Genomic DNA, 27,816 nt, shown 5'->3' with positions numbered 1-27,816 from the left:
AGAATTACCTGCCTAAGTGGAGCTTATCTTTGAATAGAGGCAATAAATCATAAACAGAAACCCTTATATTGTATATTATTTTAGAATGTGGTTGATGCTTAAAAAATGAAAATATAGCAATATAAGGGGAGCTGGTATTCAAATGACTCTTTCTCAAGTTATCCACAGGGCTCTTTCCCTTATTTCTACAAGTCTCAGGTGGTACCTGCATCTTCCAGGCCTTCTTTGACCACCCTACACAAAGTAATCAGCCCCTTCAGAACTACTTTTCCTACAACTCCTTTTCCTGGTTTATTTTTCTCCACACCATTTAGTACCATTAAACATACTATCTACTTATTTTATTATTTGTCTTTTAAACTTGTTCTATTCCCTTTTAAAGTCATAACTTTATGAGGACCAAATCTGTTTCATATATTGGTATAACCTGAATAACCTAGAATATTCCTCGACACAGTAAGTGTTGATACACACATTAATCTAAATTAATTGATCAAAGTTTTATTTTACTTGCTGCCTATCTGTGATGAAGAATATTTTAAGTGAGAAAAAATCTAATGTCTGATACCTTAATTAATTTAGTGGTCTAAGCACGTATGATTATTTTTCTTCTTCAAACATCTCATTAAAAGGAACAAACACAGTGTTGCTGGGGCATAAAATAGAGACCATTATCAGACTTTTTTTTCAGGAATTATAAGAAAATTGAGAGGCCATGATATCAGATAAATTAAAAAGATGAAACAGAGAAAAACACAGCTTAAAATGTGCATAAAAAATGCTGTGACCTCATAAAAAGTAGTCTTCCCCTTTTGAAATTTTGGAGTTTCTAAACTCACAAACTTATGAGAGTAGATCACCGCAAGAGCTCTTAGACATGACAACAAAACCACAATTCATAACAGAAAAAAACTATATAAATACATCAAAGTTATGAAAGTAAAACTTTTTTTCTGGAAATATTAATACCATATTAAGAAGATTAAAAGACAAATTACGGACTTGCAAACCGCATATTTGACAAAAGACTCATGTCTAGACTATATAAAGAATTCTCAAAACTCAGTGACTAAAAAGCAAAAATCTAATTGAAAATACACAAAAACTATGAAGAGACAATTCACTGAAGAGCTATAAAAATAGCAAATAAGCACCAAAAAAGATGTTCAATGTTACTGACTGTTAAATAAATTCAAATTAAGGCCACAATACTATATTACTATACCTATTAAAATAGCTAAAATAACAAGTAATGACAACACCATATGTTGGTGAGAATGAGGAGTAACTAAAATCTCTCTTGCATTGCTGTGGGGAATGTAAAATGGTCCAGCCCCTCTGAAAAACAATTTGATGGTTTCTTTTAAAAACTAAAAAGGCACTTACTATATGACCCAGTAATCTCACTCATGGAAATTTATCCTAAAGGAATGAAAATTTATTTCCACATTAAAATCTGTACACGAGTATTCATGGTAGCTTTATTTGTTTCTTAGTTCTGGCTTCTAAACAAATTAACACAGTTTGAGTGGCTTAATCAACATTTATTTCTGACAGTTTTGGAGGCTGGGAAGTTTAGGATCAAGGTGCCAGCAGATCCATTATCTGGTGAGATACACGTCAAGGTTTGCAGATGGCTATCTATTCTTTGTATCTTCACACAGCAAAGAGCAGAAAGAAGAAAAGCTAGCCCTCTGATCTCTTACAAAGGTATTAGAGCTCCACTCTCATGATCTTCAGATCCATTACATTGAGGATTAGGCTCCAACATAAGAATTTATGAGGGATACAAACATTCATCCCAAAGTAATTTGTAATAGTGAAAAACTGTAAATAATCAAAATCTCTGACAATAAGTGAATGGTTATACAAACTGTGGTACATTCATACTATGGGATACTATTCACAAATTACCATAAAAAATGACCTATTCATACACATAAGAAATTAGATGTATCTCAAGAGCATTATAATTGAAAAAAAGACAATCTCAAAAAGTCATATATTGTATGGCTCCATTTATATAACATTATCAAAATGGCTGAACTATAGAGTTGGAGAAAATTAATGGTTTCCAATGATTAGACATTGTAGGGGGCAGGGAGTGGGTTAGACTTATAAAGGGGTGGCATGAGGAAGATCTTTGGAGTGATAGAATGGTTCTATAGTTTGAGAATTGTGCATGGAACTCTACCTGCACATTGTACTAATGCCAATTTCCTAGTTTTGATATAATTGTATAGTTTTATATAGTATAATATAAATATTTGATATAATATTGTAGTTATGTAAGATGTAAACATACCCAGGACCTCTTGGTACTATCTTTGTAACTTTCTGTTAATCTATTATTATTTCAAAATAAAATGTTAAAAAATATACATTTCACTTTTTATTATTTTATCCTATAGATTACTTAGGAAACTGACAAAGGATATACTTATATATTTAGAGAGTTGTGTTTGTAGAAGAAGAAAAATAATTTTTTTATTTGTTTTTGTGTCTGTTTATATTCAACATATGATGTTGAATAATGTAATATTGTATCCTAGGGTAGGAATACTAGACGAATACTAGCAATCAAATGGTATTTGAGTCTGGTACCCTTTTTGTACAGAACTAATCTACTGCGTATGGGTTGTGGTGAAAAGAGCATGGAATTATTATAGCATTAACTACTATGCATAATTTTTATTATTAATCTGCAATTAATTAGCCAAGTAACATGTGGCAAGTTCTTTAACCTCTAGAAAAATTAGGGTTTTTTTTTTTACTTAAAATAAAATTAAAATATGAAACTCACTTATTTTACTTAACATGATTTACTTCCATGTTCATCCATGTTATCAAAAATGACAGGATTTCATTATTTTTTGTGGCCAAATAGTATTCCATTGTGTATATATATCACATTTTCTTTATATATTCATCTGTTCTTGAACACTTAGGTTGATTCCATATCTTGGCTATTGTAAATAGTGCTGTAATAAACATGGGGGTGCAGATATTTCTTTGACATACTAATTTTAATTTCTTTTGGATATATATCTCATGTTAAGTGAAATAATCCAGATACGGAAAGCCAAGTACTGTGCAATCTTACTCATAAGTGAAATCTAAAAAAAATAAACAATATTGATATCATAGAAGCAAAGAGTAGAACAGTGGTTACCTGACAGTAGAGAGGGAGGGGAAAGAAGAAGATGGGAGAGGTTGGTCAAAGGGTACAAATTTACAATTAGGAGGAATAAGTTCTGGTGTTATACTGTGTAATAGAGTGACTATAGTTAACAGTAAGGTTATTGTATATTACAATATAGCTAAAAGAGAAGCTTTTGAATGTTCTTACCCACAAAGGAATGACAAATGCATGAGGTAATGGATGAGGTAACTACCTTGATTTGATCTTTATACAACATATATATATCAAAACATCAAATGGTACACCATAAATATGTACAATTAAAATGTGTCATTAAAAAACACTATATAATAATGGACCTTTTAAATGCCAGATTTGTCTTAAGAATTTTATCAAATAAGTATGGATGTAAGTATTATGGAAATGTGAAATATTACATGTATGTGGTAGTATTCTTCAAACAATTTATTATAGGATTCTAGGTAATATTTATATCTGAAATATCATTAAATGTTATTCCCTATGTTTAATTGTTTAATAGGAAAACATGATGTTAATATATTACAACATTGAGAAATACATGTTCACTCTTTTTTGTGTGATCAAAATAAATATTTATATACTAATATCCACAAACAAAAGGTTGAGTTATTTTAATACGATAATGCCAATGGTGTGGTTGCTCAACATTTTACATTACTTTTATGTTTTTCTGTTCTAGAACTTAATACATAATCCAAAATTCAAGTGAATTAACATCATGTCATAGAAGTGGTGTTTTATGACTTGCATGCCGTTACTAAGTAACTTAATCCTTCGTGGCTAAAGTTTCTTGATACTCTTGTTAGCATAATAATGAATGAGTTTGATATAGAGATTTTTTTCCAATAAATATGTTGTGTACTAATAAGCCTTGGGTTACATAGTGAATTGGATGACACGGTTTATAAATTTGAGGTATAAATACTTTAATTTCTGGAGGCCAAATATGTCATTTTTAGCTGAGAGTCAGATATTTCTCACTTCAGTTGTCGCCAACACTTATCAATTGTCCAACACACTATTCAGGCCAAGAGGAGTACAAGAGTAAAACTTTCTTTCAAAATCTAGGAGTTCACAGATTGTCAGGATTGTCAGCCCACTACTGAAGTTATTACTTTTTATTGCCATTGTGGTGTGCCTAATGACAACACCTTAGATAGACATAATCTGACAAATGCTTTTCAACTATCAAGTAAAGCACCTGCTGATCCAGGTGCTATAAAAACTGCTATGGAGCTCCCAGGCTTGGGCCCTAATATTACTACTTTATTAATTTTAATAACATAAACGTAGCAGGGCAGGGGCTAGGGGAGGCAAGTGACTTGCATAGGGCACAAAGTTGAAGAGGGCAACCACTCTCACATTGCTTCAAGTACTAAACCTACTAAACCTGCACTTGTATAACACAACTCTGTTGTTGATAGTATACCAACAAATGTGTATGGCAAGAAAATGAGTTTCAATAAGTCTGAAGGAATAAAAATCATATCATATCTGTTCTCCAGCCCTCACAAAGTTAAACTAGAAATAAGCAGCAGGACAATTTTGAGAAATTTCCAAATATTTGAAAATTAAACAACAAATTCCTAAAATAACCTGAAAACCAAAGAAGAAAACAACTACAATGGAATCATATTAAAAATTATTAAATGTAATTGAAACAGTGCTTTAAGGGAAGTGTATAAAGTTCAACATTTTGGAAAAGAAAAATCTCTTGAGTCAATATTTAAGCTTCTACCTTAAATAAATGTAAAAAGAAGAGCCAACTAAATTCAAAGCATGCAAAAGAAAAGGAATGGTAAGATTTGCACAGAAATCATTAAAACTTCTTAGAGAAAATCAATGAAACAAAACATTGATTTTTGAGAAAAACAAAATGGACAAATCTTTAGTTGGAATACAAAACGAAAACCAAAGTAAGACACAAATTAACAAAATCAGCATTCAAAGTGAGAACTCAATACTGATCATTCAAAATTTAAAAGATCCTTAGGAAACACTATGAACGACATTATGCCAACAAATTTAACCACTCAAATGAAATGGATAAATTCCTAGATAGATGCAAATTACTAATAGTGCTTCAAGAATGAATAGAAAATCTATATAGACCTACACAATATTTAAGATATTAGTATCAGTCCTCACAGACTTTACTTTTCAGAAAATATAGAAGAGAGGGGAACACATATGACTTCATTTTATGAGACCAGTATTACCCTCATACCAAAACCAAAGGCAAAGATGTTACAACTAAAAAAACAAAAATTAAAGATCAATGTCATTTATGAATATAGATAGGGAATCCTCAACAAACACGTGCAAATCTAATTCAGTAACATAAAAAATATTTTTATATTCTGAGAAGGTAGGATGTTTCCCAGGAATGCAAGATTAATTTAACATCTGAAACTCCACCATACTAATATAATAAAAGATGAAACCCACATAATCCTCTCAATAGTTGCAAAAAAAAAAAAACATTTCACAAAATCTAACACCTATTAATTATAAAAACTCCTATAAAATTAGAAATAGAATAAAATTTCTTAATCTGATAAAATGCATCTGTGACAAATGTCTAGTGAACATAATACTAATGGTGTCAGACTGACAGCTTTTCCCCTAACAATGAGAACAAGGCAATGATATCTAGTTTCCATTTCTATTCAGCATTTTGTACTTGAGTTTCAGACTATTTGATGGACACACACACACACATACACACACAGAGACAAATACATAAAGACATACAGATTAAAAGGAAGAAGTATAATTGTTTATTCACAGATGCTAGTATCTTATATGTAGAAAAGCCTAAGAAATCTAGAAAAGAGCTACCAATACAAGTAATGATTTTATAAACTTGGCAGACTACAAGAAAATATACAAAAATCATTTGTTTCTATATGTTAACAGCAAAATTTCAAAAATAGATTTAAGAAAACAATTCCATTTACAAGACCATCAAAAGGAAAAAAATACTTAGATATGAATTCACCAAATTAAATGCAAGACTAACTTAAAACTATACAACTTTGCTGAGAAAAATAAAAGAATATCAAAAGAAATGGAGAGACATTGCATATACATTGATTGGATTTCAATCTTGTTATGTGGAAATTGTTCCCAATTTTATCTGTTGATTTAATAAAATCCCTGTCAATATTCCAGCAGGTTTTTGTGTAGAGATTGGGAAGCTAATACAAAAATTTATATGGAACTGCAAAAAAAAAAAAAAAAAGTCCATAGAGCAAAATAGTTATTCAGAAAAAAAAGGGAAAGTTGGATGACTGCCCATTTTCAAAACTTACTATCTACTTATTTACATTTATGTATTTATACATTTATCTGAAAACTGTGTTATAGTATAGAAAGGTATATATATTAGTGGACAGGTATATATATTAGTGGACAGGTATATATATCAGGAAAAAATCGAGAGGGCCAGAAATCAACTCGTATTTATGGTCAGTTTTAACAAATAGTGGAAAAAGCAATTATTATAAATGGGAAAAGGATTATCTTAAAGAACAAAGAGTGCCAGGACAATTATTTATCTATATGCAAAATATGTAAAATAACATAATCATTATCTCACACCATATAGAAAAATAAATTCATGTGGATTAGAGATCTAAATGTAAGAGCTAAAATTACAAAACTTTTAATAAAGCATATGAGAATACCTTCATGACCTTGGGTTAGGCAGAGTTATTAGATATAACATCAAAAGCATGACATGTAAAAGAAAAAATGAGAAAATGGACATAATAAAAAAAAAAAGAAAAATTGATAAGTTGGATTTAATGAAATAAAAACTTTTGCTATCCAAAGTCACCACAGGGAGAAAATGGAAAAGGCAAGACAAGAAGACAATATTTTCAAGTCACATATATCATAAAGGACATATATACAGAATATACAAAGACCCCACTCAAAGAACATAGGCAATCTTAAGAAAATAGATAACACAATTTAAAAATAGTTAAAAGATTTGAATAGACGTTTGAGAAGATATTAAAATAATTAATATATATGAGAGAAGATGCTCAAAATAACTAGTCATTAGAGAATGAAAATTGAAATCATAATGAGATACCATTTTACATTTACTAGAATGGCTACAATAAAGAAGATATACGATATCCAATGTTGGCAAGAATGTGGAGAAACAGAAAATCTCATGCATTGCTTTTGGGAATATAAAATGATACAGCTAATTTGAAAAATAGTTTAGCAGTTTTTTTAAATGTTAAACACAAATTTACCATAAAACTCAACTATTCTGCTTCTAGAAATCTGTCCAAGAAACATGAAAATTCCTATGCACTCAAATACTTATGTTTGAATTCATTATTCTTAACAGCCAAAAAGTGGAAACAAATGTCCACCAGTTGATGAATGGATAAGTGAAATGTATGTATTGTGAATTACTCTTTAGCAATATGAAATACCAAGTAGTCGTACATGATACAACATGAAAAATCCTCCAAAAATTATGCCAAAACAAAAAAGCCAATAACAAAAGAGCACATATTATACCATTCCATTCTTAGGAAGTGCCCCAGAAAGGCAAATCTACCTAGACAGAATGGTTACCTGGGGCTGGAGTTAGGAACAAAGATTGACTACAAAAGAGCACTTTTTTAGGTAAAAGAGTTGTGCTAAAACTGTATTGTGGTGGTGCTTGAATAGCTCTATACATTTGCAAAAATTATTGAATTGTAGATTTGCAGTGAGTGAATTTTATATTAATAACTTATACTGCACTGCAACATACCTGTTAAATACAAAGATTCCATGAACTCTACAAACTTTTTCTATGAGTTTTGCTACATACTTATGTTCATTTTTTCTTCTTTTCCTTCTTTCTTCTTCCTTCCTTCCTTCCTTCATCTTTCTTTCTTTCTTTTTCTTTCCTTTCTTTCTCTGTTTCTTTTTTTCTTCTTTTCTTTCTTTCTTTACTTTCTTTTGTCTTTTTTTTCTTTCATGATCTTTTAAGGTCCCTTCTGTGAGGAGTCAACAAAGCCTTGTGTTTCTCAGTCTTATTGGAAAGGACGAATTTGCCAAAATAGCAGCTCTGCTAACAATTGTGAATGTCCAGAAGGATTCCTCAGTCAAAAGTGTGAAACTGGTATCACTGAGTGTTCATCAATACCATGTCAGAATGGCACTGACTGTATCAATATACCAAAGGTAAGTCAGAATCTAACATACAAATGAGTGGCTTTAATATATATTTTATTATTACCAAACAATTTGAAAAGTACAAGTAATTAAAATTCTTGTTAAGATAGCATAATTTTCAAACTCAGAAAAATCAGAAAATCTATTTTATTTTTTTCTGTTTATATAGAAATTTCAATTTTAACAACATTGTTCAATTTCATTTTTTGCTCTTCCACCAATATTCTCCACTGAAAACAATATAATTTTGTACACTTTTCATTTTTAGTTAACACTTTTTTTAAGTTTTTTCTTTAGCTTTTAATTATTTGGCATTGTTATACTTTTTTTAATTTAACATTTAAATAAGTAAGACTAGGAAATAATTGTTAACTGTTTCCACACATCATTATCTTTTAGTTTTTATCAAGATTCATATTTGTCACTAACTCTTTAAAGAACTTTAAAAGTTTATTTTGGTTTTCCAACTTCATCGACTTTTTGTTACTAACACTTTAAAAATGGAAGTTTTCTTTCCTAGCAAAGTAATCCAGTCTATTAGCAAAGTCTTTAGTAAACCATTTCTGAGAAGGCTTAATTTAATTATACAGAATGTGTAATATACAGATAAGGCCTATTATAAGATCATTTTTAATCCATCTGGAATTTCTTCTACAACACCCAAGACTTGTTATTAACCTACAGTACACAAGGCCCAATACTGGGAGATACAAGTACAAAGAGCAATAAGGTATGCTTCTCACAATCAAGGAAATTACCACTGTAGTAGGCAGTCTAAGCCCCTCATCCTGGTACCCTCTCCCCAAATAAAGATGTCCATGCCCTAATCCCTGGAATGTGTTCATATGTTATGTTACATACCAGAGGAAATTAAGATTGCAGATGGAATCAAGTCTGCTAATCAGCTGATGCTATCCTGAGTTATCTGGGTGGGCCCAATGTGATTACAAGCGTCCTTTAAAATGGAAGGGAGAGGCAGAAGAGTCAGAGTCATAGAGAGGTCTGATGATGTTGTGATGCTGATTTTGAAGAAGGAAAAAAGGGCTATAAATCAAGGACTGAAGGAAGTGTCTATAAGATGGAAAAGTCATGGAAAAATTCTCCCCTAGCGCCTCCAGAAGGAACATAGCTGATACCTTTAGCCCACTGAAACTCTTATGACCTCTGGAACTGTAAGATAATGAGTTTTTGTTGCTTTCAGCCACTAAGTTTGTAATAATTTGCTATATAAATACAATTTGTTATATAAATATAAAACTAATACATTAGTCAATCAATAATTATTAAAAGGATATTTGATTTTTTGTTTTTAAATCTGAAAATAATGAGAAATTAACTCTCTAACTTTACTAGTTATGAGTATCTTAATATTAGAAGTGATCTTTGGTGGATGTCTGTTTAACTATTAATTCATAAAAGTACTTTAACTCTATTTTACTTATTCCTGTATTATTTATAATTACATTTGAAACAACAATTTTCTAGATGAATGATTTGGAAGATCATGCATTTTATCCACCATACCCATGTATGACTTTGGGCAAGCTCTCTACCTCTTTCATCTTTACTTTTGTCTTAGATGAGTACTATTTGATTGGATTCCATGAGGAAGAAACAAAATCAAAAATTTTAAGTACATGATATTTTCACCTTGAAATCACCTAACAAATACCATTGTTAGAATGAAAATTATGATGATGATAATAACAGTGATGATAATGATAATGAAGAAAAAGGAGAGGAAGAAATAAGGAGGACAAGAAGAGAAGAAATATGATGACTAGGCTGTATTTAGAGTGCAGGTGAAATTAACTTATAAATCTATCAGATTTAGTTTCATTTTTCTTTTTACCTACCCATAGATGTATGGATATATTGCTTGTTCCAATTTTCTATACATAATCGCCTCCAAAACTTGATGGCTTAAAACAATTATTTTATCATTATCTCTTACGGTTCTGTGAGTTGACTTCTCTCAGTTAGGAGATTATTGTTTAGAGTCTCTCATGAACTTGCAGTCAGAAAATGTCTGGGCTTGGAATTTATCTTGGAGGTTTTCTAGTACACATGTTTGATAGTTAATGTTTGGTGTCAGCTGGGCTCTTAGCTGGGGCTATCAGCCAAAGCCTTAAACATGACTTCTCCATGTTGCCTGGGCTTCCTCAGAGTATGTGGCTGAGTTCCAAGAGCAAGCATCCCAAGATAATTAGACAGATGCTATATGGCCTTTTGAACTTAGCCTTGGAAGTCACATAGCGTCACTTTCTCCATAGTCACAATCTACCTCACATTCAAGAGGGATGAGATATAGTTCCCAACTCTTAATTAGAGTGTTGCTTTTGCATAGCAGGAAGAGTGTGTAAGATGGGAGTATTGTGACATTTTAAAAGACAGAATCTTCCACATTGCTGCATAGAGAACCTCTACTCAATATTTACAAAAATATTTTTCATCCCTCTCCATGTAATAACCCATTTACTATGTTTCTAATATCTAAAACATTTGTAAAATAATTTTTAATCTTTCCTAGGATGTTACATGCATCTGTTCACCAATATTTACAGACAAGCTTTGTAAGAGAATTCAAACATTACATGAGTCGTTTTCTTGGAAGAATAATGTCACATGTATGAACTGTGAGAAAGCTTATCATTGCAGGTATAAAATAATTTTCTAATTTTATATTTATAACAAAATGCGTGGATTTTAAAGTCACATGAAAAAATAAAATAATATTTTGTTTTTAAGATTAACTTTAATGGTATATAATATATTCTATTTCAAGTCAAGGTAGGAAGTTTTTTGCATGGTTTGGGTTAATTGTGGTATTGGTGTAAAATAAATATTTGAGAAATTCTCAACCATAATCCGGGCATACAGTTATAAACTCAATATTTGTTTTATTATATAATGGAATTTTTATGGTAACTGAGTAGTATTTGAAGATCTAAAAAGAAAGGAGAAATATAAGCCCCTTTAGTATTATTTCTATTATATGCATATGGTTTTGAAGTATTTTAGAATGATAGAGTCACCATTACTTTCTATAATTCACAGACCTTAGCTGATAGTTTTTAGTTAGGGTCTTTATACAGACTTTTAGAAAATGATGCTCTCTTCAAGTAGGAATTTGCTAAAAATTACTCATTTGTAAATGACAGAAGTGACCCAAATATCTGGGCATATAATTTTGTTCCATTTTAAACAGCTTTATAGATATTTTCTCACACCATTAGGAAATACAATTTGTACTCTTCACACTTGCTTGACTTTTATCTGGCTGCTTAAAGCAAGTTCTATTGGGCATTATTGAAAAGCAGTAAAAGTAGCTTCAAAAAATTAGAGTATTCTTAAAAGTAGAAAATTAAAAGCTACGGTACAGGATAGCCTTAAAACACACTGGAAAAAAACTAGAATATGCATACACATCATAGATGTACAATTCACAGTATTTTAACCAATTTCAAAGAAATCCAAATTCAAAGTTTTTTAAAAAATTAAGCTTTTAAAATTTGACTTTTCCAAAGCAAATGAAGAGAAACCTTATCATTATACCTAAATCTTGGAAGATCTAACCCATCTAGCCAAATTTTTCAATACATTCAATCTTGTATTAATTCACCAATAAACCCAATTGTTATCCTTTTCAAAATGTTGACTTGACTTTTTAATTCAGAATTTCTATTTCTATGCCTTATAGCACTAGCATATTTGTGAATTTCTTACAAAAGTAATCACCTTTTAAAAATATGGATGATAACATTAAATTTGGACAAATATACATTCATATATAATTATTGATTTTATTTATTTATTTTTTACTGAATATGAACCTTTTGTTGGCCCTTATATTAACAATATTCTGATTGTTTAGAAAGCTTTCTTTTAAAATTAATAATCAGGAGAAAAACTAGATAACTACAGACATTGTTGCCATCTCTCAGTTTATTGTTTTATTATTATTATAATTAATAGACCTAATTTTAAAACAATGGAATTTGATCTGAAATATTTTGTTAGCATGTTTTAGGATTATGGTGGATATTGTAGAAATTTAAGTTAGGTTTTCTTAGGAAGAACCAAATACATTAAGTAGATAAATTAGTTGTAACAACTTTGAAATAAACTCATGAAATTGATATGAGTCACTATAGGTGTTCTATGATTGTCTACATGTAGCCATCCCAAACCCGTTTAATAACATTGTGCCTTCCTTTGGCTAAATTAGACTCCTGTTAATAAAGGGTAACATATAAGGAAAATGACAGCAGAGTGAAAATAAAGCTGCTTCAACAAGGCAGAAATAACATGTGGTCTAATTGGAATTACAAGTGAAGGACAAAGCCTCAGAAATCAATAAAATGATGGCACAGATTTGGAAAACAAATGCAGAATTTCTTGTCCCCTAAACTCTTCTCCCCAAAATCACCACCAACAGTAAAAAAAAAATGCTAACTTTGACTCAGGTGAAGTAATGGAGATATAATCAATATAAATTAATAAAATTTAAAGTTGAAACAATGATAGAAAATTAATGTTGAAATTTATTTTCCCATTCTCATAGTAAAGGAGGAAAATCAATAAAAATAATAAGAAAAATGAAAACCCCTTGACCTAAAGCTTTTATCTTAAGTATTTATCTCTGTGTTGCTAACTTATAAGGTGAGTTTATTCTAGATTAGTGACTCTAAAACTTTGACCAAATTAGACCTTCCTGAAAGTATGGTTAAAGCACAAATATTAATAGTTGTTCCTTGTGTCTAGTTGTTTCTTATTCCCAATAAATCTGGGATGAGGATCACAAATGTGCACTTCTAACAAATTCTTTTGCTGATGCTGCTTATCTAGAGACAAAACACTTTGAGAATCATGATCAAGATGAGCTGAGCTCAAACAGCATCAGTGCAGAAAATCCTCTTATAGAATTATACCTAGTTTAACTACCCACCTCTACACAAGCTTTTACTTTTCTCAATCTGGGAGGAAAAAAAATGTTTGATTAAAGAAGGAGTCAAATAAAGAAAGGAAATAGAGTGATGATGATGGTATCAGTTTCCCTGCCTGAATATATGGTGTAAATCTAAATTCCTATGGTTAGAAGAGAGAGGAACTGATGCATGAAAACAGGGAAACACTGGATATGAGAATTTATTTGCTACCTAGTTACCAAAAGCAAAACAGTGTCACAAAGGAGTTAATTTTCACTTGTAGCAACAAACCAGTAATTTCCTTACCACCTAGAAGACTGAAGGCTTTAAGTGTCTTTTGGCAGTTGGCATGAAAAGTTTATTCCTTATAGGCAATGAGAGTGGTAAGTGTCTGAAATAGCAATGCTTGGAACAGGTGGCACACAAGTGAAATCTGATGGGAAAGGAAAAGAAATTATTGATGTCATGGAAACATCTGACAGGTGGAACACGACTTTGGTGACTCCTTTAAATTACCCAGGGATGTTTTGGTTGGAGGTGCCAATACTTTGAAGTTTTGGTGAAGGAGGTGCTAATCCTTTGAAAGGAAAATTAAGTTTGTGAACTAAAATAATTTCAGATAATAAAACAAACATTTTAAAAGAATACTTGAAGAGTTTCTCTTAATATTCAATATGGATCCACTAAAGTTCTGCCAGGAAACAGCTGGTTCACTCAAATAGAGTAATTTAGGAGAGTTGAATAAAAAGACTAATGGTTACGTAAATGGTCAAGAGAAAGCAACAATGAGTGCATACTTACTCTTGGATTAGAAATGGTGTGGCCCTTTTCTATACTGAAGAGGCAAGCTAAAACTACAGGTAATAGAAACCAAAGAGAGAGCTGTAGTTACAGAGTAAAACATTTTAACATGAGCTATGAACTCATGGAGATGAACACAGTTACTGCCAACCTACAGCCTGGCACTGAGGGAGTGGAGGAATCCAATACCTACCCTGACTCTCCTCTCACCTTCTACCTTCTGCTAGAGCAGCATATTAGTAGAGACCAGTCAAAAGCCGTTGGTCCGCATCCTGAAATGCAATGTAAGATGAAGAGGAATGAAGAAAAAGCATCTGGAGGAGATAGCCAGTACTAAAACAAAACCCAGTGATTAAGATAATGAATTGCAAGTTATAAGACACTAAGAAGATTACGCAAAGGGGTGAAGGAGAGACCAGTGTCTTTGGAGGTGGTGGAAATAGGACGAGTTGTTCTCAGAGACTAACATGGGTGGAATGTCTACCCGTCAACTGGCTCCTTAGAAGCAGAATCCTAAATAGAGCCTCTAAGAGGTAACAACATCTCGAAATATACTCATAGGATGATATGAGAAGGCTGCTTCCTCAATTTCATGGCTCTCAAATCCACATGGGCTCAAGAGCTACACAAGCAAGTGACTAGAAGTGTGGCCCAACTTCAAGAATCAGAATTGGCTGGAAAATGAGGTAATTCTTCATGAATATTGTGGTGTAGAAATCCTTCCTCATTTCCGCCACCACCATTTGAGGCAGAAATGGGAGAACAGGGAGTAAAGAATCCCTCTCCCTGTTTTCCAGCATTGTTCCTTTCTGCCTACAAAAGTGAAAAAAGAGGGGTTTTTTTGTTTGTTTGTTTTGTTTTTTTATTACCCCTTTTATATTTTTTAGGGCCCTGCAGATGAAGTTTTCCAAGGTCTGGTTAGCACTTTTGCACTTTGATACTTAAATCATTTGGCAGAAAGTCTACACTTAAGTAACCCTGGACCTCCTACTAGAGGTTTTAAAGAAAAGCGAAACAAACTTGACAGCGACACCAACAGACCATATTGCAGCACGTAACTGCTACTGGAAGTTATCTCGCAATCATGAAGAAACCCAGCAAGGAGACAAAGCCAAAATACAAATAAGTATAGGATTAAAAAGATCCAGAACCATTATCAAGCTCTGCACAGACCAAGAACTATGTATAGAAAATTTGATTATATCAGCCAATAAATCCCTGTATCATTTTAGCCAGTTTGAATTGGGATTATGTTATTTACAACTGAATATTTTCAAAGTAAATACAGTGGAACTCTCTGCAAACCACTGATTTCATTTGTATTACACACTTTAAATGTTTAATTTTTTTTGTCATTTAGCAGTTTTAATGCTCACCCAATATTATCTACCAAAGAAAACAAAATATTTCTGTAATATGATTGACTACTCTATGTACAATAATTCTGAGTTACAACAGAAGTTTATTCTACTGTAATATACTCAAAAGAATGACTATGTCTTATTCATTTCTATATCTCTAGAACCTTTTACTAGGTTATACATAGAATATTTTCCAATTAATTTATTTAATTCACTATTTAATTTGTTTATAATAAATATTTTGGGTCTTAATGATCGAAATGGAAGGTCATGACTTGGGATGTAATGTGAAATGACTAATTTATCCATTAATTTAATGAATATTTATTGAATGCCTACTTTTTCAGAAACTTTTCTACTGTAAGTGATCCTCTTCTACAGAAGTAGAAAAATAGAAAAAAAAATTAAAAGTATAAAAGAGCTCTTTCCATAAGAAACTTACATTCTAGTAGGCAGATACTATTTTAAAGGCTCACTCTGACTTCCTTTCATTGAATAGACTGCTGGTATGAAATCCCAAGGAAAGAAACTGGGAGATCAGCTAGGAAGCTACTGTGACTACATAGCCTAGAGATGATGGTGATTGACACTGCCACCAAAGTGACTTGTGATGATGGTAATCAATAATCAGATTTGAAATATATTCCTAAGAATAATTCAGTGTTTTGTTGAAGAACTGGATATGAGGCAAGAGATAAAAAGAAGTCAAAGATAACTCTAAGGCTGTTTGTTCAATTAAAAGTTTGGAAAATAAACCTAAATGGTTTTCTAAAACTATTTCTAAATGGGAAAATCTGTAGGAAGAGAAGCATGGTTGGAAGGGGTGGGAAACAAGAAGTCGGTTTTGGACATGTTAGGTAAGACCCCTAATATAGCCAAGTGGAGTTACTGAGGTAGGCATTCAAGTAGATTTCCTTTTTAGAGGAGATATCAGAAATACATGTACATATTTGGAAGCCAGTGACATAGACATAACATTTAAAACCAGGAAATTAAATGAAATGACCTCAGAGTAAGTAAAGATAGTAAAGTGAGAGGTTTTTATGCTAAGACCTTGGGCACTCATATTTTAAAAAGTTAAGTGATTAGAATATGAGACTAAAAATAGGAGTGAGTTAAGATAAGAAAAATGCAGAGGATCATTAGAGAAGTTATAAAATATTTTAAAAATATGAAGGCAATGCTAGACTATCTCAAAATATGTGACTCAGAGGAAACTGAGAATTGATCTTTACAATTGGCAATTGGAGATAATGGTTTCCTTGAAAAGAGCAGTTTGACAGAAGAGTAGGGAAAAATTGACTAGAACTAGTTCATGAGTGAATGGGAGAAAAGAAATGGGCTTTTCCTTTAAGGGGTAGCAAAAATATAGAGTAATAATCTGGTAGTTGAGGAACGTTGAAAATAGGTCACTTCTAAATAGTAGTAGAGATGGGTTGTAATAAAGTGAACAAATAGAGGAATTTGGCAGACATTAAGTGAATTACAATAGGAGGAAAAGTGGAATATTTATACTGATATAGGTTGCTTTGGATGTGTGGTTTCTGAATCATCTGGAAAATTTCTTCTGATTGCTCTATTTCTCAAGTGAAATAAAAAGCAAAGTGAGATGAGAAGGTATGAAATAGCTATCCAGATGAGTAGGAGGAAAATACAGTATTAGTGATAATGCAGCAGTAAGCATCTCCTTAGAGTTAGTGAACCTGCTTTTAAGTTAAGTTTGCTCTACAGTAATGTGTGCCATCCTCAAACCCTGTGTAGTTACTCATATGCAGCGTCCTGGGTGTTGAATTAAATTAGGATTGGATCTTGACCAGGCTACAAGAATGCAGGGAAGAAAACAAGTGATTTAAGGCTATATGCAAGAATTGATTATAGAAATGGGCCATGTAATATAATTCAGTTAAGTAAGGAAATGAGGATGTGATGGGGATGAGAGACATTGAAGGGTTGGTAGTGTATGTGAAGAGTTGGACTGTGGGATTGAGAATTGCTGGGGGGAGGGGAAGGCCTAGAAGGAGAAAATTGGAAAGGGAAATTAGGTTGTAGGTAGAATATGCAATATTTGAAATTAAGATTATGGAAGTTAAGATTATGAAGATAATATAGTTATGTATGATGGTAGTACATATTAATAGAATACTAGAGTGGGAGTAGATTGTAAAGTTAGGGTGAAGATTCAGGTCTTTGAGTTCAGACAATATCTGCCTCTGAGAAGCTCTTTATAATAGATAACTATGCAGATATTGAAGTAACTAAGAGAGACACTTAGGTTGGCTCCATGACTTGGCTATTGTGATTTTTTTTAAAATATGGTGTATGTGTGTATGTGTGTGTATGGAATACTATCCATCCATAAAAAGAAGGAAATCCTATCATTTGTGACAACATGGATGAATCTTGAGGGTGTTACGCTAAGTGAAATAAGTCAGGCAGAGAAAGATAAATACTGTATGATTTCACTTATATGTGGAATCTAAAAAAGTCTAACTCATAGAAACCCCCTAGTGGTTTCTAGGGATTTGGAGACAAGGGAAATGGGGAGGTGGTCAAAGATAATACAAGCTTTCAGTTATAAGATGAATAAACTCCGGGGATCTAATGTATAGCATGGTGATTATAGTTAATAATACTGTGCTGTATACTTGAAATTTGCTAAGAAAATAGATCTTAATTGTTCTTACCACACATAGGAATGATAACTAATCAAGGTGACAGCTATGTCAACTAACTTGATTGTAGTAACCATTTCACAATATATACACACATGAAATTGTCACATTGTTTCCCTTAAATGTATACGATATTTGTCATAAAGCTGGAAAAAATAACTAACACTGGAATTGTGTTAGAGAAAGATATAATGAGCCAGTTGTTAAATGTTAAAGAATTGGAATTGGAGGGAATGTTCAAGAGGGTTTGCTCTGTCTACAACAAGAAGGAGGTATGTGATGCATGGTTTGAAGGTATAATCTTCAAATAAATAAGATTTTTAAGGAGGTGGACAGGAGAATAATTTGGAAGCCACAATGAGGAAAAAACGAGGACACCTACACAACATTCAGACACTGAACTGTGAGGGCTGAAGGAGAGAGAGTAATCACCACTTGAGAAATTACAGTCAAAAAGAAGACATTTCCTAAGAGGAAAATGAAATACATGTACTGAGTTGCTTGAGGGAACCAATTCACATGAGGAATGACCTGGAAACCTCTGGCTTCTTGAGTGTCTAAAGTAAATGGTGATAAGGGGTTAGTTTTCATGGCCTCAAAGTTAAGTTTGGTGGGTCGACTGTGAGTGTTGAGCTAATAGTGTGGGGTCTTGTCAGGCACTCACAGAGCTCAATGGGCAGCCTTTATAAATTCCTCCACAGGCAGTGCTAAAGCTGTAGGACTATGTGTGCCTCATATATGTAGGTGGCAGTGTCCACGGCACTGTAGGACACAGCTCCAATGTAGCTTTCTATGGATGGAAGTGAGAGGTTAATGGAGAGAAGGACATCATAACCTCTCATACAGAGTTCTGAGTTCTCCACTATATACTAGAGTGGGAAGTGTTCATACTCCAAGACCACATACTAGCTTTGAAGACTATCATGAACTACACTGCTAATATTGCCATTTTAGACACACATACACACAAACACAATCTTACTTAATCTAATATTTACTGAATGCAATGACTGTAGTGCTTTCTATATGTCAAGATGATCACATTTTGAATATTAGGGCAAAATGAGGAAATGTGAATCAGGAAATAAATTTTAACTAAACTATCGGTTGTCTTTTTCATACAACAATTTTTCAAGTCTGAAAATCAATTATTTAACAAAATTTATTGGGAGTCATCTTTGTAAAAAATGTCATAAACTAGATACTAGAACAATATAAATACTATGTCTTTAAAAATCAGAAATGTGATTTTTGCTTTCTAAGCCTTTTATTTTCTTCACTCAAATACTGAGATATTTTATGGAACAGTTATATTCTATTTTATTTTCTCACTTTATTGGGTTTTTTTGTTTCTTACTCCTTGAGTTGCATTTCTTATAGTTGACACTGCTTAAGTGTCAATTCAATGTATTAACATACCTTTTTTTCTCAAGTCAGTTTCAGCATTTCATTAAGATTGTTATTAGTTTCACCATGTCAGCCATGGGTAGAGTTAGAGTTTTCAGTTTATGTCACAAGTAAAGCTAATTAAGTATGCACTGTGACTTTGAAATAGAACACTGCATCCACAGAAATGCATAGGTCAACATATTTTCTTTTAACATCTAATAAAGTTATATTTTTGTATTAGTTTTGAGAAATACTTTTTAAAATAGCAATCATATATTTGGATTAGGAATTTATTAACTAATGAAACATTTTTACTTGGTCAGTCAATTTTCAACTCCCTGGAAACCATAATCTTTGGAAGTTAATTATCTCAAAATCTAGGCCACTACATTTTTCTTTATTTGAAATCAATAGCCACATTTATGAGGCTAACTTTTAAATAAATCATTCTAAAATTTAACATAGAAAAAAGTTTATTAAAGTTTAAATATAAGATTTTTTAACTTAATATTCTGATTATAAATTATATTACTGTTAAAAATATCTAGGAAATTGTTGGCATTGCTTCACCAAGAGCAGCTTCTGCTGCTGTTATTATAATTTTATATTTCAGGGACTGTTATAGATAACAGGACACATCCTCTAAGCTGGCCTCCTATGTGCCTTATTTTGAGAACATAACCCATCAGTCTAACTTTTCTTCCATTAGTCCTAGAAGTATTGTTTCCTATGAATAACAAATAATAAAACACAGAAGAAACTAGTACAGACATATTCACATAAAGTTTGCATTAATGCCATGTGATCTCTAAGTCTCCCAGGGCATACCTGATTAAAGAAATTTTAGCCTGATAATGCTCTGTACAACTCCAATATTTCTTGATATTCAGTACTCTTCCACTTTTCCCTCTGACTCTCAATTTTCCAGTGGCAAAATTTCCAATATCTACAATATTTTTTCCTATGCTTTCTTTCTTTTTCTAACAGAAACCTTAGTACTGCTTTTCCTGTAGGTAGTCTTAGGTGATCACTGTTCATTATTCCACACCTGTGTACCACAGGTGATGAAGTGTATAGATAGCCTTGCCCTTGTTGCCTTATCCAGTCCATTTTTTCTCCCTCCTCTTGAGAAATCTAGCCAGTAGCTATACCATTTTCCCTCTGATTCTCTGTCTCTCCCCCGCCTTCCCCTTTTGTAGCATCTTCTTGTCTCTCATTTTCTACCCATCCTCCACTAAAGGCTTTAGTATCTGGCTTGCTGACCTTTTCTTTATCACCATGGTGGTCATATTTCTTGATGACTTTTACATTCATGTACCAAATCCACTCACTGTAATTGTTCAAATCCTTTGACAATTATTTTATAAATTTACCCTTCTTCCTCGCCTCAGTCCATCTCCTCTGGTTATAATCTCTAATTTTTCATGACCTGTAATTGCACACTTACAGTACCTTAATGTAAATACTTCCACTCTCAGATCATCACTTCATGTATTTCAAACTCACTCACTCACGTATTCTAACACCACAATTTTATAATTATTTCTACAACCAACAGGCACCTCCAATTATAAGACTGCACTGGCCCTTCTCTGTCCATCACCAGTTGCAGATCCTCATTTTCCTTGTCAAAAGCACAATTCTACATCCAATATCAAATTCCTATCTCTCTTTTCCTATGTTCTATTAACCTTAAAACGCCAAACCTGTTTAATTCTACATCCTATCAGGTAAATTTTTGTCCACTTTCATTTATATCTAATACAGCATTTCAAATTTTAGACTTATCTTTGATTTCTTCTTCTCTCTCTCAACCCACTTCTTGTCCATCAACAAATCCTTTAAACTCTGCCATAGATATTATATCATGAGTATGAACACTTTTATCCTTATGAAGGTTAGCACCCTTGTTCAAGCCACATTCTCATCTGGAACAGTTCAGTAGTCTCCCTCTTGACTTCATTGTTTTGAGTCTTCATTCAAGTTTATGTAGAATAGTGAACGAAAGCCTCATTGAAAAAGCTAATATTTTGTCAGAGATTTGCATGAAGTGAAGGAACGTGAAGCTATCTTGAGGAAGAGTGTTCATGCCAGAAGGAGCACCCAAAGCAAAATCCCTGGCCTATTCAGAAGACAGAATTGCCATTATCTTAGGTGATAGAAGCTATAGCTAAAGATAATTTAAAGTGATTTGCTTCCTTATCATCTCTTTTCCACAACTAAGAATGTGTATATTTTAAAATCATCTCACTCCTCTGCCACTGCCATTCAATGGGTTCCTATGACTTTTTTTAAAAAAAATCTAAAATATTTGAAATATTTACAAGGTGAGCTATCTTTTCTCCTGCCTATCTCTCAGTTACCATCTCCTGCTATATTCCCTTTGATTATTTGCCAACCATCACTTTGGTCTTTAAGATATTTCTTGAATACATCAAGTAACACCTGTTTCAGTCCTTTGTATTTGCTGGTCCTGTTTCTGAGTATACTTTTCCTAGAAATTACAGTAGCTCAATGTTCCCTTCATTTAGGGATTTGCTCAGATATCATCTCCTCAAACTTGTCTTTCCTGTTGATCCTGACAAACATTCCTAAAATAGCCTTTCTCTATTACTTTCTCCACTTTTACTTTGCTTTAATTAATTAATTACTTTATGTAATAGCACCTATCACCATTTGTCATTATATTTTTATGTGTTTACAATTTTATCTCCCATTGCTATAACCTAATTAAGGCAGGAAATTTCCTGTTTTAATAGTTTCAATACTGCCTTTCTATATTCTAGGATAGGTATATATTATGTTCATTTTAATTACCAAATATAGATGTTTGTGTCCAAAAATTTTATTTTTAGGTTTAAAGAATTATGAAATATGACTCATTTGTGTCTTGAGTTCCAGACAGTGACCTAGTTGCTCAGTAAATGCCAAAAAGATAAACTGAAGAAATGAGTACTTCATAAGTCTAGACATTGGTCTGTGCCCATGTAAGTCATAATATTTTGCATGTAGTAGTATTGCAATGCTTCTATTCTAAGACTAAGCCCTAATTTACTTTAAACTTTTTTCCCAAGAAGTGGAATAGGTCCAGGACAGTGTTGAAATTGACACAAGTAACTCTGCATCAAAATATCCATCTATACACCATGAAACCAAAGACAAAGGTGAAATGCAATGCCTCATTTGAGACTTATTTTATAACTCAAAAGTTACAAAACTTACAAATATAATAGTTCAGGCATTGAAAAAAAGAAAATAGACCAAAATCCTCTTCCAAATGTTCAAACAAGTGATGAGAGTATTTCAAGATAAGAGGCCCAGAAAAAACTATTTGGAGTTAGTTTATAACTATCTCTTTTCCATTTCCTAGAATAGTATAGAGTTTGAAAGAGCTATTTCAGCAGCTGGAAAACTTTAAGCAAGAATAACTTCCAATCCAAGAGTGACACTGTTGAAATACTGTCTTTGATGCAAGATCTTTTAAAAAATTTTCCAATTTTCTTTATTGTTGTTGTTTTATGAAATGGTTACTTCATTATTTTAATGCATTAATAATTTTCACTGATATTTTGTTGGTAAAATAATGTACATTTAATTTTTTATTTTACCCTGAAACATTGCTGAATTTGTTTGACAATTCTAGTAGTCTAATGGCAGAATCTCTGGGGTTTTCAAGATCATATAATATGATATAAGATCATATCATCAACAAAGAGCAATAGTTTGACTTCTTCTGCCCCCACTTAGACGTCCTTGATTTCCTTCTCTTGTCTGATTGCTCTGGCTAGAACTTCCAGAACTATGTTGAATAGAAGTAGTGATAGAGAGCGACCTTGTTTGGTTTCAGTTCTAAGTGGGAATGCTTTCAATCTTTCCCTGTTCAGCATGATGTTGGCTTTGGGTTTGTCATATATGGCTTTTATCATTGTTAGGTGAGTCCCATCTATGCCTACTTTGTTAAGCATTCCCATCATAAAAGGGTGCTGAATTTTGTCAAGTGCTTTTTCTGCATCTATTGAGAGAATCATATGGTCTTTGTTTTTACTTCCATTTATGTGGTGAATTACATTTATATTAATGGATTTGCATATGTTGAACCATCCCTGCATCTCTAGGATGAAGCCCACTTGGTTATGATGGATTTTTTTTTGATAAATACCTGAATTTGGTTTGCAAGGATTTTATTGAGAATTTTTACATCTATATTCAAAGGGATATTGGTCTGTAGTTTTCTTTTTTGCTGAGTCCTTTCCTGGTTTTGATATTGGGGTGATGTTAGCTTCATAAAACATGTTAGAGAGGATTCCTTCCTTCTCGATATTATGGAATAATTTCTGCAGGATAGTCACCAGTTCTTCTTTGTAAGTCTGGTAAAATTCAGGTAGGAAACCATTTGGTCCAGGACTTTTTTTTTAGGAAGGTATTTTATTGCTGCTTCAATTTTGGTACTTGATATTGGTCTGTTCAGGAATTTCTTCCTGATTGAGCCTAGGTTTTGGAGCTGGAGCCCATTCTACTAAGTGAAATATCACAAGCATGGAAAAATAAGCACCACATGTACTCACCATCAAATTGGTACTAACTGATCAACACGTATGTGCAGATATGGTAGCAACATTCATCGGGTATCAGGCAGGTGGGAGGGTGAAGGAGGGGACGGGTATATTCACACCTAATGGGTACAGTGTGCACTATCTGGGGGATGGACACACTTGAAGCTCTGACTTAGGTGTGGCAATATATGGAACCTAAACATTTGTACCCCTGTAATATGCTGAAATAAAATAAAATCTTTTGATATCATAAAAAATAATAATTTTTAATTTTATTAAATTTATGGTTTTTCTTTGATATTTTGAAAAATACCTTAAAGAACTTGTATTTAAGATATAGTAAATATTGTTTCACAAATTTTTATTTTAATTTATGAGTTCTCTAACTTTTACAGTTAGAGAATTAAAAATAGACTGGTACTGGTATGAGTACCAGTATTTTTGTATCACATGATATAACTATCAAATTGCTAGTGATGGGATTTTGTTCTGGTATTGCTGTCACTACTCTGTTGAATGCTGTTTACCCAACAGAGCATAAGATTTCTTATTAAAATCAGTAGTGTGCATTGTATAGATTATTGAACAAAGTTTGAGATACTATGTCCAAGAAATAGAGTAAAGCTAATTATCTGAAGAATGTTGGCCTTATTGACAAAATGCAACCCAATAATGGAGAGACATTTAAGTCAGTTATAAGAAATCATTTCAAGAATAAGAAAAGAAAGGAGAGGGTAAAAGTATGTTTTCTTCTCTCCTAGCTTTTCCACTAAAGTATTTTATTTCTGTTATCTTTCTTTTCTGCCCTTACATGTATCTTCTCAGATCCTGTTTTTTTATATATTGTCTCCCTTTTTACCACTAAAATGACATCTCAAACATCTTTTTACAATCATTAGGTTTCTCTTAACCTCCAGTCTCAGAATAGTTTTTATAAAAACATAACTATAGATTGGATATTCTAGAAACATGGTGATCTGAAAGGCATTTCTTTCCTCTCTCCCTGTATTAAAACAACTGACCTTTTTGACTAAAATGGCTACTGGACACCTAGGGCAGCTGAAGTGAGTTAGGTCTTAGCCTCTCTGACAAACTCAACAAAAGCAACTTATGCACTTTTATAAAAGAATTTCTTAAAGAGATCTATGTTATCCTAAAGTTTTCTTTTGTATTGTCTTTGCTTTTGTTTTCTCTGTTTTACATTCTTAAATGTCAAAAACACTATTTCTCTTTCCCTGACAGCAGGCTGAATTGATAGCTTGTTATTTTCCTTGTGGATGAGTTTTGGAAGCTTCTCTTAGATTTCAAGCCATCAGTGGATGTAGAGGTGTGGGGAGTTGATTGCCTGAAACTCAACAGGAATATTAACTCATTGTAGGTTTTCTCTGCCTTTGGGTTAAACCTCTCTGGGCCACATTTTACAGATTGCATTTCAGGCCCTCTGACTTAGTATGTAGTAAAAGTGCAAGCTCCTTGGCCCAATTTTTTAGGGTCAATAAAACCTGCTTGGTTTGAAACACTTTCTAAGAGTTGCTGCTGCCCCATGTTCATCCAGCAACCTCTTAATCTGATTCTTGTTAATGGCTGAATATTGGTTCTTCATTTAATTCATAGCCCTGATCCTGTTCTTTGGAAACCATACTACAAAATAATATAGTCCAAGTACCACACATCTCCTTAGCTGTTCTTTGCCAATTTAATCCATTTCACTCAAAAGGAAAATTGAAACATGATAGCATGGTATTCACAACTCTCCAAAGTTTTAGGATATTCTCATGCTCTCCTGTTCCCCCACCTTCCCCAGTGTACTTCCCCTACACCCTACCCTCTGTAGGAAGGGATGGGAATAAAATCTTTCTAAACAAGGTGATATTTTGAGTGATTTCTGGATCTCTAGGTAGCCCCTCAAAGTGAGAGACGTAAGGTAAACATATCTTAACATCAATGGAGTAGCAGAGTACAAACAATGGATTTCATCTGTGGAGTAGAAAAGCACAATACACTTGAAGTTAGGCCAAACTTAATTTTATTAACAGCTCTAAAAATTGTAAGTTATGTGACCAATGCAACTAACTAAACTTCTCTGAATGTGTTTTTTCATTTATAACATACTGATAATAATATATATCATACAAGTCTTACTAGAATTGATTGAGGAAGTAAGAAAATTGTGTGAAAGAACTTAGCCTAGTGGCTGTTACCTTGTAGGTGTCAAAAAAAATGGATGTCATTTCCGATATAAAAGAGGGAATGATTCAATTCTGCAAGGTGAAAATGAAAAGCTGTGTGCCTCGAACAACGGGAACAGTAAATTACTGAAGCATTTTATTGATGCTATTTCATTTAAACTGTGTCAATATAGCCTTTGATCTTTTCTTTTATGAAATTATTTTGTGCTCTTGTAAAAGCATGAAAATAACGAATACATGGTTAAATTCACTTCATTAATAAGTCAGTAACAGTTTAAAGTCTAAGAAGTGTTATTTTGGTCTTAAAAACTCTGATGTTAACATTAGAAAAACATTCTTTCACTGGGTTCCCCATTGGTTTTATGATAGAATTTTACTAAATGTGATTTAATGTGCAGGAATATTTCTCACAAATTAATGACAGTGTGGGCAAGGGAAGCCAGAACACCACTATGTGTTCTTTAGCAACTTAAAGATTACAGTTTATGAACTACAGTAGACTAGAATACAGATTCTTTAAAAAAAAAAAAAAAGGAAGATGACTGCAAAAATTACAACAAACCAACAAATAAAAGTTCTATAATTAGTCCAGCTATCATCAGATCATTATCGTCCACTGGAACTATCTATACTATATCTCAAATTCATGTGGTCATCATTAAATCTTGCTAGCACATCATCAGTATATAATGATTCTACTAAGTATTAAAAATCTCATTTGCCATTTTTTTTCATAAGTCGGTAACAGTCTCATTTATTCCAGTAGTTTTCCAAAACCTATCTTTTATTGTTAAATATCAGTTTAGGCCAAAGGTGATTTTATTCTTAAATTCCCAGAAGATATTATTAAGACCATTCAATGAAAATGTACTTTATTCTAATTCTGTCCAAGCAAATAAATCTGATGTTTTTGGCCAAGAACACAGGTATGAGAGGAAAAATTAATGATTGAAAAATATCATGTGATAATATAGGTTGTGTTTAATTTAAACAAAGAATTATTACTTTTGGAAGACTGTTAATAGACTTCTTTTGAAAATATTTAAATTGCAACTTGTCTAATTTACAATTTACACTGATGTATTTACAGTTGCATGCCAGGATTTACTGGAAAAAACTGTGAGAAAGTAATTGACCACTGTAGACTGCTCAGCATCAACTGTCTGAATGAAGGATGCTGTTTCAATATAATTGGAAGATTCAGAGTAAGTAATTTAATACATGACAACATAATTTAGCACTTCAAAATACAATAGATTCAGCCAGTCTGTATTTCAAGTGCTTTTATTAGTCTTAACCAAGAAATATATCTTCATATGTATATTTAAATGTGATTTATAAGCTTAGTAATAGGAATTTTAGCTTATAACAGAAATTAATACATGTTCTAGGCAATGTTTGTATTATGAAATAAGTATAAAGCTAATTGAGTCCTGGTGATATATCTCTTTATATATAAATCCCAAGTTACTAATGCCTTAAGCTCTCAAACTAGATGAGAAATAAAACTAGTCTAGCAGTTGTTTGTCAGAGTATATAAAATAGCCTT

The 27,816-nt window shown here is 32.3% G+C and overlaps 1 protein-coding gene across 1 annotated transcript in view; it reads left to right on the top strand.

Annotated features, from left to right (window-relative positions):
- Positions 1 to 27,816, top strand: part of EYS (eyes shut homolog) — a 1,451,515-nt gene that overhangs the window by 86,346 nt on the left and 1,337,353 nt on the right. Inside the window, 3 exon segments of the mRNA XM_045543805.1 lie at positions 8,190 to 8,383; positions 10,905 to 11,032; positions 27,358 to 27,472. Coding sequence (XP_045399761.1) covers positions 8,190 to 8,383; positions 10,905 to 11,032; positions 27,358 to 27,472 — 437 coding nt within the window.

The sequence above is a fragment of the Lemur catta genome, chromosome 2, assembly GCF_020740605.2.
Source record: "Lemur catta isolate mLemCat1 chromosome 2, mLemCat1.pri, whole genome shotgun sequence".
NCBI lineage: Eukaryota > Metazoa > Chordata > Mammalia > Primates > Lemuridae > Lemur > Lemur catta.
Note: the sequence above shows the minus strand (reverse complement) of the source record. Positions and strands in the feature narration are given on the sequence as shown.